The sequence below is a fragment of the Tigriopus californicus genome, chromosome 12 (genome assembly GCF_007210705.1).
Source record: "Tigriopus californicus strain San Diego chromosome 12, Tcal_SD_v2.1, whole genome shotgun sequence".
Classification (NCBI taxonomy): domain Eukaryota; kingdom Metazoa; phylum Arthropoda; class Copepoda; order Harpacticoida; family Harpacticidae; genus Tigriopus; species Tigriopus californicus.
In genome coordinates this window covers 7,275,298-7,286,930 of record NC_081451.1, presented here as the reverse complement: position 1 = coordinate 7,286,930, position 11,633 = coordinate 7,275,298, and the positions used below count along the sequence as shown (strand labels likewise).

The 11,633-nt window shown below is 39.5% G+C and overlaps 2 protein-coding genes across 2 annotated transcripts; both read left to right on the top strand.

Annotated features, from left to right (window-relative positions):
- Positions 1-37: 37 nt before the first annotated feature.
- On the top strand, positions 38-4,063 carry LOC131891902 (ankyrin-1-like). Its single transcript, XM_059241590.1, has 4 exons — positions 38-318; positions 786-1,035; positions 1,730-1,912; positions 2,143-4,063. The coding sequence occupies exons 2-4, from the start codon at positions 798-800 to the stop codon at positions 4,008-4,010; spliced, it is 2,289 nt and encodes a 762-aa protein (XP_059097573.1). The 5' UTR covers positions 38-318; positions 786-797; the 3' UTR covers positions 4,011-4,063.
- Positions 4,064-6,872: 2,809 nt separating this feature from the next.
- On the top strand, positions 6,873-8,528 carry LOC131891903 (protein IMPACT-like). Its single transcript, XM_059241591.1, has 3 exons — positions 6,873-7,134; positions 7,499-7,904; positions 8,214-8,528. The coding sequence occupies exons 1-3, from the start codon at positions 6,970-6,972 to the stop codon at positions 8,453-8,455; spliced, it is 813 nt and encodes a 270-aa protein (XP_059097574.1). The 5' UTR covers positions 6,873-6,969; the 3' UTR covers positions 8,456-8,528.
- Positions 8,529-11,633: the final 3,105 nt, after the last annotated feature.

Here is an 11,633-nt window from a genome sequence, read left to right as displayed (position 1 = left end):
TAGGACGAAGCACGATGTTTTTGCGTTTTACATATTTGCATATCTAGCTATGAATGTTAAACAATCCTTAGCCTCATTGACTCGGCTATTACTATCAAGGACACTATATAATATTAAGCTAACATTTAAAAAAATGATGCCATTCTTTGAACTCCAATATGAACCTTGACCTCGTTATTAAATGTATATCAGTCAAGCGTATTTTCCGTGTGGAATACCGGAAACAAGCTTGGCACCTTATCACCTATCAAAGACACTTCGTTACCATTCACCTAAATCACTTGCACATTCCAAATCGTCCATCCAGTGAATCCCCAGGTAAAAATAACTAAAAACGTGTTGTGCTCCGTGTACTCATGCAATGAATCTTTTTTCATTAATCAGACACCACATAGGAGTTTGACGAAATTTCATGGCTTGAATTGTTTGTATTAAGATGTCGCACTTTATTAAAGTAAATTTTTATGATGGACATCAAGAAACAAGCACGACTCGCGCAACCTCTTTACTTATGGGTGGTTACATGTTCAAAATTGATAAATCGATTAGTTGTGCTCATTTTTAAATTTGTGACAAACTGTTAGAAAGGTTTGGAGAGAGAGTTTAAGGGCTATTAATATCGTGCTAGGTTAGGTTGGGTTAGGTTAGGTAAGGTTAGGTTAGGTTTGATAAGGTTAGGTTATGTTTAAAAAAGTAGCACCGCCAACTAATCAGTGGAGAATAACGTTTACCTTCAAAATTGATCGCTAACACTCAATCTGCTTTTAATGCTCTTTTTCTCAAAGAATTGAATCAATATGTCTTTGGGTCGACATCATTGTTCGAGGTTGAGAATCATCATGCTCTTGGTTGTCGTTATTCTTGTGACCCTAAGCTTTGGGCAAATCTCAGAAAAAAGGGTTTCGTTTGAAATTAACCAGGTGTGTGGAGAGAACCCGAAAGAGCCCATCGCTTTGACCGGATACCAAACGGGAGACTTTGCCGTCGGAACCCAACTGTGGACTTGTCCAGAAGATATCAAAAAGCAAGCTGAAGGTGAGGCGAAAAATGATCATTTTTGTGTCTCATCAGTCACTATAGACCAGATTTGAAAATAATGAATTTTGGGTCCAGATATTTTCTTGCCAGATAAAAACGGCAAGAAGGATTTAAAAAGGAAAGAAATAGGAAAAGGTAGAACTGGGGCAATGAAGAGAAATGTTTGTTCTCTTTTCGTCCGTGCAACATTGATGCAGAAGCCTTTAAGATTTGGTTTAAATTGGACAATTAAGCGCATGCCTCTGGTTCATTATTATCCATTAAGAAGATCGAAAAAAACTTGCTGAGACAGAGTGTGTTTAATTACATTATTTGGGTCCGGTTTGTTAGAACTCTTTCCGTTCTCTCTTGACTGAGCTTCTGGTGGTTTAAATTAGGATTCGTTTTTTTTGTTGCAGTAGTCATTTATTCAATGGACGAAACCCATGTTTGTACTTTGCAGCATGTTGCGGAGGAGTTGGTCATGGTCTTGAATGGTTTTTACTAGTTGGCCTTAACGTTCAGAAAAATCTTTGCTGTCATGATTCGGGCCAAAATACATTGTTGTTCTTGCATTCCAAGGACTTGTTTTCTTAAATCGCCCACTGATCCCCAAACTTTAATTTCTAGACCCCCAAAAACTGAAAATCATTCTCAAAAACAGTATTCTGGTCTGGTCGCTACTCATCACTTGTGATCATACTACAATTAGGAACCCCGTATCATATTGTTGGCTGCATAAGAGATCCCAACTCTCAAGATTTGATCCCTCTGATGACGGACCGAGTTCCCTCCACGCCCCGTCTGAGTCCATTGGGGTCAAACAGAGCGGTATTCATCAGTGGACAGGATCTTTTGCAAGACTTCACCACCAAGCTGGATTCGCGGAATTGCAGTAAGTTTGTTTGTTCGTATACACTTTTGTGTTCATTCCTGCAATAAGGGGTCCAAAAACAACGGAAAGACATTATAATTCAGTAAAAAGGAGTCGGCCCAATCGACCCTTTATTTGGCAGAGGCTAACTCACACACAAAGCGCCCTCTGAAGTGCAGATCGTAAACCATATGTCGTGCAGCGTAAGAGGTCTTTCTACGATGAAATTTAACGTGGCTTTTATTTTTTAGTTGGATTTCAGAGTATCCTCAATTCCAAGTTAATCGAAGCCTTGGAGCTTGGAAACACAACCGCTCTTCAGCTTCTGGTCAAGCAAGGAGCTCAATTGGAGAGTGTGAACAAACAAGGCCACAATAATTTGCTGCTAGCCTCTTGGGGCGGACACGTTCAAACAGTGAAATATTTGCTTCAAGAAGGAGCCAATGTCAGGAGCAAATCACATTCCGGTCACACTGCCTTACATGCAGCTGCTCAAGTTGGATCGACAGAGACCGCTGCAGTTCTCGTGGAACATGGGGCCAATGTTAATGTTCGAACTAATGATGGACGCACCGCATTTTATTTGGCCTGCTTATTTGGGCATTTAGATACCGCCCAGTTCCTTCTCAAACAAGGCGCAGATCCGATGATTAGAGACAAAAGCAAGAGTTTGGCACTTCATGGTGTAAGTAGCGCAGGATTTTTACCGGTTATCAAATATCTTCACGAAGAAGTGGGGATGAGCTTGAATGACGCGACTGTCTTCAAATCTACCCCTCTCATATTGGCCAGCTCTAATGGCTGCTTCGAATGTGTCCAGTATCTTGTGGAACAAGGTGCCAATCTCCAAGCCAAGGACAAGCGGGGAAGAAACTCGTTGTATATGGCTGCGGCTGCAGGTCACTTGGATATTGTTGACCATCTCCTGAGCTCTGGATTGACCGTACAAGACTCTGTTGATCATAGGGGGCAAACCCCATTGCTCGTGGCGGTTATTGGTGGAAATCTAAGCTTGGTCAAACTCTTGCTGCCTCTGAGTTTCGACCATCTCAATCAAGTTAGCTCTTTCGGGCAAATCACTCCGCTTAAGATGGCGGCTTCGGACGGCAATCTTCCCATAGTTAAAGTTCTTCTGGACACAGGAGCAGACGTTAATCTGGCGTATCCACTTCATGCCGCAATTTCAAATTCCCACACAGCCACAGCCCTTCATCTCATTGACCATGAGGCGAAGATTGAGGGGGATCCAAACAAAAAAGTACTTCCATGCCTCCATCTAGCCGCTAAATCTGGCAATACTATGATTATTGAACGCCTCATCGTTTTGGGAGCCCAGGTAAATCAAATATCCTTCCAAAAAGGCGAGACTCCGATATTTTTTGCCGCCAAACGGGGCCATTTCCGCGCGGTGAAGGCGCTAATGAGGAACGGGGCCGATCCGTTGATGAGAAACTCGGAAGGAACAAATATTTTGTTTTATGCTATTCCGTACCCCAAGATCTTGGCATTCTTATTGAACCGATCAACATTGGATGTCAATGAAATTTCACCGCTCTTGAATGCCACTCCAGTGGCCTTGTCAGTCGAAGTTGACGCCTTAGATACTCTCAAGTATCTCTTAACACATACGAAAGCCAACGTAAATCACATGAAGGGAAAGATTCCGCTCATCGAATCAGCTTCGGTGGATAATCCAGCTTTCCTTCAGACCCTCCTGGAATACGGGGCAAACGCGAACGTTACGGATTCTTCAGGGTGGACAGCCCTCCATTTTGCATCAAGCAATGGATTCCTGTCTCATGTGCAGACCCTTCTGGATCATCGAGCAGATGTCAATGCAAGGAATGATGATGGTTCAACACCACTACTTTTGGCTGCAAGCCAAGGTCAAATCGATGTGGTGAAGGTCCTGATCGCAAGGGGGGCAAATTTGAATCCCGCAGAGAAGACAGCGAACACGCCCCTCTATAAAGCCGCCAGGAATGGTCACCTTGGTGTGGTCAAATACCTTTCTGAACGTTTGGATTCTGGAAACGATTCAAAGTTTGCTGCCATCAAAGCAGCAAAGAAAAATGGTCATGATAACATTATGGAATATCTTCTTTCGATTCAATTGTAAAGAATGCATTGGGCATGTGAAAATGAAGTAAAGGAAATTCAAGGAAAACTTTAGTCCGGCACCCTGATTTTGGGCATTTTGTGGATGCAACTTGTACCGCAATCCTATTTCATTTTCAAATACAAAACTCAATTATCATCATTATTTGGTGCAGTTCTGTCACTTAACTTATCTCGGCTCAATATCAGAATACTATTCGCTTCAACAAGCCACCAAATTAAAACAGATGACAAATTACAGGCATCCACAGTGCAGATTGGTTGGGCATGTTGTCTATAGTTTTGCTCCCTAGAACAAGGACCCTAAAGCAAGGAAACGCCACTTTTTGTGATCACCAAACCTTTCACACCAAGTAAGGCCTAAACTTCTGCTGCTGAAATTTTTAAATGTCAATTATTGGCATAAATATTGCACAAGATATGTGACTAATATCGTTTTCGTAACCATTGATGGTATGTGCTTGAAACCAGGCATATAAATATACTTAAAATGACTTTAAACATGTCTTTATGTGCAATAACTGAAAAGTGCTTTTTAGATTTTCTTGATAAAGCAAGAATTTGCTCTAATCACAAGCAGTCAATACTCTTTTGTTAATAATATTATTCGTAGAATATTGTTTCAGAAACATATTGACCAAATTTCAAGTAATTTGATGTGTTTGTTATGAAACTATGGCTCTCACTCTAGGAATGGCCCTCAAACCAAAAGTAGACATACTGTAACTATTGTTCTTTAAATTCATATGGATGCTTCTCAATAATGAAATAATGATTTTAAGCGATATGGCATCTGTTTTATTGGACTAATTTGGTATTTTGGATGCTTTTGCAAGAAAAACAATTTATTGGAGTCCAAAGTTAAAAATGAGATCTAGTCTACTATACTTTGGTATTAATCTGTGCCCCTTAAGTAATGCTTGCCTTTTATTTAAACTTCCTAATAAGTAGAAATTTAAACTCTGAAAAAAGATAATTCATTCATTTTTCACCAATGCTTGATGTTTTTTTTCAAATGTGTGGATTAAGAAAAATTTTTAATTGTCCATCCCAGATATTCTAATATGTTAACATTTATGTACATGCACTTTTATTGCTTATTCCATACATTTCTTTTATATTTTGTCAGTGTAAGTTAGACATCAATTAATAATGTTATTCTTGTTGATTTTCTATCTATGCGTGTTTTTGAGCCAATTTGACGCAATATTTCACTGATTAGAAAGACAATTTGATTATTTTTGATTAATTTGATGTTTATGAGTATTTCATTTATTCTTCTGACTTTCAAAATTAATTCAGAAATATTTAGTTTATGGACGGAGTTGTATATCAAGGAGATCATTATTTAATTAAAAACACTTAAACGTACTATGTAGTAAGGATAATCTTTTTTTATTGAGACTAGAGTTACTGTCTTGATTCAACGCAATGGCCTAACTTGGCGGTCAGTGGAAAGCCGTGTCGTTTCCTCTCTTTAGAGTCCCTGCCTAGAACGACGCCAGTTGCTTGTTTTCCCCTCACTTCTCAAGGGTGAAATGCTAATATTATAAAACGATATTCATTTTAGATTTCGATTAGAATTATAGATGATAGCGATAAGTGATGCGAGTTCATCCAATTGGAGAAGGTGGACTGCAACAGCCATCCTATTTGTCTCCAAGGAGAGGTCGTTTCTGCGCATATTTTGTGTTAGATAAAAGTACGTATCTCATTTAGAGAGCCGTCTGTTTTGAGGGGAAACGAATAACGATGTTCAGAGCATTCCTTTTAACGAAATAAGAAACCCGTTTCAGGGTTTAAAACAGGTCTATCATGTATAAATGCAGAGCACAAGACCAGCTTTTTTACTAATAACTATAAAGAAAATTAAAATTTCATGTCCATCCCCTCTTCCATGAACAAGCTGATAAATGCCCGTTTTCGTGTTTTTGCCTACTACATAGTGGAACAACAATCCCGAAGCTGCAGTATCATTCTAAAATGATTGATATTGTTATTGAAGCTAGTTTGGGGTTACTTGCACCCGCCAAATCAATCAGGAACATTGTGGCGAGCAAACGGGCGAAACGAGGCCATTTGCGAAGGTAAATTAGTAACTGATTTTTTAGGAGACTCAAGATGTATGATGCTATACATTGTTCAATTTATAATAACCAATCGTCGCATGTACAGAAGTACAGGAACATAGGCATTTATTTTTTGATAACAAAATCACGAAAGACATCGAAGTGAAATGTTGAGCAAAGGTGAGCGAGACCTATTCCATTCATCTTCGTTTCGATAGTTTTTACAACGGTCGCCGCAACTGATGCCACGGCACAGACGTTGGAGAAACTGATTGCGGCAAGATCGCCCAATCTTCTTTGAACACATCGGCAGAATTGCAGTAAATAGACGAATGGTTCCGAAGGTAGACAGGTTCTAAGAAGAAGAAAATGAAAAAGCTAAGATAAGTTTCATTCCTTAAGTTGAAAGATATTTCACTCACGACTCTCCCGAGTAAAAACAAAAGTCACTAAAATGCAAAAATGTTTCACTTTTCATCGATTCCAGCCGATCGATCTTATCTTCAGAACTCATCAGTATTGTCATATTTAGCCTACGAAATCCGAAACAATCGACTCGTGCCTCCCCTGAGTGCGTGTTGCTGTCGTGCCCTTTCGTCCTGATTGAACCGACATTGGTGTGATCTCTTGGCGTCACTTTTTGCAACCCCTCCCTTATTCTTAATTGCCACATTCCCAACCAACCACTGCTATCCGTTGAGATTGGTCCCCCCTTATCCACTCCTACCGTAACCCACCAGCCGCAGCATAGTCTAGCTGATTGCCCTGGGAATATGAACTAGCGAAGTTTCTTAATAAGGCTCACAAAAATTGGAATCAGTTACTCGTTCACATCCGAGTTGATCAGACGTGAAAATTCGACTCCCATTCGAAAGTCATCATCCATTCAGAATGACTCCAACCGAAGGAAATCTGGCTCAACAAACCGAGGAAATTGAGGTTCTATCATCCATTTTTCTGGACAGGGTCACTGTTCATAGCAGTACTCAATTCGACGTGAGAATCGAACCCGAAGCCGTGTTACGGGTGACCTTCCCTTCTACCTATCCGTCCGAGGTAATTACCCGTTACAACCAATCCCGACCCTCAGTAGGAGGTATTTGCATGTTCCGTCCCCTTTACAACTGTTTGACAAGTCGGTTTGTCAATTTTAACGGTCAGAAGCAAATGAATATTTTTGGCATCATTCTTAACAAGAGCCATGCCCAAGCTAAGATATACGGGTGTAGTTTCATTTGCACCCTTTGACCAAAACTGTCCCTTTAAGTACGATTCTTGGGCCACATGGAAAAGTGCACCCTTACAAATCATTGTTAAATATGCCCCCTTCAATTCAACGGTTCCATTGCAAATCAAAAATTTACTATATATTCATTAATTATCAATTCTATTATTAATCATTGTATTATTAATTTTGCAGATGCTTCCCATCTTTGAGTTGTCGGCTCCGATGTTATCCAAAAAGCGGAAAGATCAATTGGGTCGACAATTGGAGCAAATTGGCTGTCAATATCAAGGGCTTCCCGTGGTATTCACCTGGGTGGAAGCCATTCAAGAGAGGTTGTTTCAGTGGAGTCACCACTCTAAAACGGGAGAAAAGGGACGAAAAGCTGCAACGAAGAATGCCAACTACAATCCAGGGGTGGATCTTTGTCCCCAGATCACCAGTGGGGCGGTGATTGAAGATCGAAAAAGTGTTTTTCAAGCCCATTTTGCAGTGGTCGACAGGATAGAGCAAGTGGAAGCTATGCTAGCCAAGCTGAAGACCAATCGAAAAATATCCAATGCCAAGCATAATATGTTGGCATATCGGATGAAAGCGCATGGTAAGTTGAAATCCAATTTCAGTTACTGGAGTGTTGATTTTAATAATTTCGCTAGTCTCTTGAACAGATTTAACACATCAGATGACTTAGCGCGAGGATATCTAGAGTTATATATCTTTTAAAAAAATTGATAATATGGTAAAAGCTATTTCTTAAGCTCTTGTTGCTACATGGTACAATTTGTTATAGATTTATGCAGGATCAATGGACTAGATTTAAATAACACAGCTCATTGTTATTCTGCCCTCTTTTGAGGTCCCGTGGCAAGTGTGCCGGAAAATACCAATCAATTGTCTACCTTATTTTCAGATGGAAGTGTGGTGCAAGACTTTGATAACGACGGGGAAAATCAAGGAGGCTCCCGTTTGCTGCATCTCTTGGAGGCCGCCGGGGCACTCAATGTGGCGGTGGTGGTGACCCGGTGGTTTGGCGGGATTCAGATTGGGCCCGACCGGTTCAAACACATAAACACCGCGGCCCGCGCGATTCTCGAGGCTGAAGGAGTCATCGGCAAAGGTAATGCCGGCAAATCCAAACGGAAAAGAGGATAAAAGATTTACCCTATCTTCACGCACATCCACCGAAATGTAGAGATAAAATAAAACAGGGCTTTCTTTTCACTTATTTCATATGCCTGTCATCCATTCATATGCATGTAATGTAATATGCATTTGGTATGTTTTACAATCAACTGTTCAGTCTCCTAAAAAGCAGGTCTCCAAAGTGGCTCAAATGTATTTCCAAGTTTTGATTGCAATATCGATTTCTTGGATTTTTTTTGCCTCGCAAAATCCAGAGGAAAAATGTGTTGTCTTATGTATGAGATTCTAGCTCACACTGGAAACTTATACGCTTAAGACCACTTTTGAAACAAAAATTTCCCAGACTGCTATCGTAGGAAATTAGAACGAAGGTTGGCCACTGCTTGAATAGAAATTAGAATCCAAAATGCCCCCGTTATCCCAACCTCAAAATCGCGAGTCAGATGCCACTTCCTCATGTATTCGTTCTGTTTTGAGGCTGCTAAATTAAAAATAGTTACAAACAAACCAAAAGCCACTTTCAGATTATCTCAAGAAGTTGGCCATAGGAAGTGGCGATCATATTGTAAGTGGGTGATTGAGCTTCGGAGTTTGCACTTGGGTGAGGAATTTTTTTCTAAAGACCATCGTGGTCGCAAGACTAATGTGCATATATTTGTAAAACCCTTGCAGCTGACCCCCCTAGTCCGTAGGGTTAGGAAAACCTTTGCAGCAAATAGTCCAAGGCGTTAGGTTAGGTAAGTTAAACAGGGCTCTTGACAATATTGGATCTACTTTTTCAATCTGCACATGCGCAAGAAAAGTATGTCAGTTAAGAGTGATGGGAAGGGGACCTCCGAGGTCTCAAACTTTGAATCCAAATCCAGTTTGAGATTTGATCCAGAGAGTCTTGAACTCAACTTAACTCCAACCTTCCCACTAACAGCTTTGCCATTTTGACTCCAATATTGAAAGGTAAAATTAATCAATGTGTTGTGCATACATGTATGTAAGTTGGCACTGCACTACTACCATTCTTGGCCATGCTCGTTTGGTTAAGCCAATGGAAATGAATAAAAGGAAAATTATTTCTTTTCCAAATTTTAACTGCCTCAACAATATTAATCTTATGGGACAGATATGCCTCATGCCTTTTTGACATTTGAAACTTAGGAGGCAAAAAGCATGTTCAAAAAGTCAAAATAAATATAATCAGGTTGGAGATTTCACATCCGGACAAACTTACGGTATTATAAAGTAGGTTACGTTGCAAATTCAGTTTGGCTTTTTTAAATAATTAAATGGTCACCTCGGTTTCATTTTTTCACTGTTATTTGAAACTGTCTTCGAAAACGTGTCAAAAAAGGATAACCTGCGACAGCATGTGATTACATGTTTGAAGTATTTTCCAAACATTCAGCGACTTTTAAGATACTTACCGAGTATATCTATCAAATGTACATGTATAACCTTCCTCTGGGGTAAATATCATTTAGATATTTCACATCTAACACTGATACCCTTTTTTGAGCTCAGCTAATGATGAAGAACAAATTCATGGATGGATATTGGGAGAGTTGAGAAATTTGGTGCAAAATGGTCAAGACTAAGGAAGAATTCGCTCTGAGTCCGGTCTTTTAGTTAAACGGAATTTGAATGAGAACGTATAAACAATAAACAAGGGGAAATAAGGCATATTAAGTAAAGGAAATAAAAGAAAAATGTGGTGCGGCAACCCTTATATCGAGCATTTTAAGGAAGACAAACGTTACAACCAACCTGTACTTAGCATAGACTGAATTTGCCATTTAATTCAGTTTCCCAGCTTGCTGAAGCAAACAGTGTTCTGATTTTGATACAAGAGTATAGGCAGATTACTTAGAGTGTCTTAGGGTACATTTAGACTAAGATGGAAAACCATGATTGAATCCGGTTTGAGGATGGAAGTAGCCCTACTTCAATCCTCAAGATTGAATCTTCGGCACATTTCCATCCCTAAACCGAATTCAATCCGGATATGGAATCATTTTGTTTTTTGAGGATGAATCTTATGCTCAGTGTGGCCAAGCAAATTGCAAAAGAGTGCCAGTAAATTTCACATATTACAATCCCTACATGTGAAATAAATACCGTGGCAGTGATTTTTTGAAAGAAGTGATTTCGCTGCAATTTTATTGATCCACCCAGTTCCTTATCATGGCGGTAATATTTGAATAGTTCCCACAATTATATTTTTCTACTGTTGTTTAAGGAGTTAATGGAAACTATGTAGCCTACATTATGAAGCCCTAACCTTTGGTTGTAATGTATTTAGCATGCCAATTCAACACTTGAAGCTATTGCAGCTTGCTCATAAGTCCTTTTTAATACTATTCAGTGTTTGTGTTTTGTTTCATTTGGCATTACACCTAACAAAGTGGCGTTCCTGCTCCGAATGGTTGAACATGGTTGAGAAGTAGAGTGCAGAGATAAATGTGATAACAAAAAGACACAAAAAAAATCTTCAATTAAATCACGGATCTTAACCAACATTAAGTGAAATTAAAATCAACAGTAAACGGAACTTGAATTACTGGCGTATCTATTTCGAAAGGATAAAATCTGGTTGGCATTGAACACTTTTGTTGGAATTTAGAAATTTGTGTAATTTGCATGCTTCATTAGTTTAAATTATACTTCTAAATTCTTCAAATAAAATAGGTATTAGAGGAGATATGTGCTTTTGGATCAGGGATTTCCTCACAAAGTGCACTCAAGCTGTTTGAGTTGATGGCTCCTTAGACAGCACTAGCCTCGTGGTGTCTGGAGTACGTCAAGGAACTTTCCTGGGCCTCATCTTGTTAGTATAGTTCATTCCATTCCTACATGGATTCTTCCTCCTGTTTTGAATGTCTTCCTATGCTAATGATGTTAAGCCAGTGTTTGCTAGAAATTCTAGGAACCAAGCAGGCCTACAAAATGACTTGAACATAATATACAAATGGCTCCCTCTTTGGGATCAGGGTGTGGTTCTCTCATGACAATGGTTTAGTTCCTATTCAAGCATATACAATAAAAACTCTGGCAATCAATTGTCCAAACGCATCTAGAATGTACTTTCCAAATTTGGGCAACCATGACAGCTGGGAGTTGGAATAAAATTAAAAAGTGCCAAGATCTTTTACAAGATCTATTGCGGGGATGAACCGCCTAAGTTGTTGGGAACGAA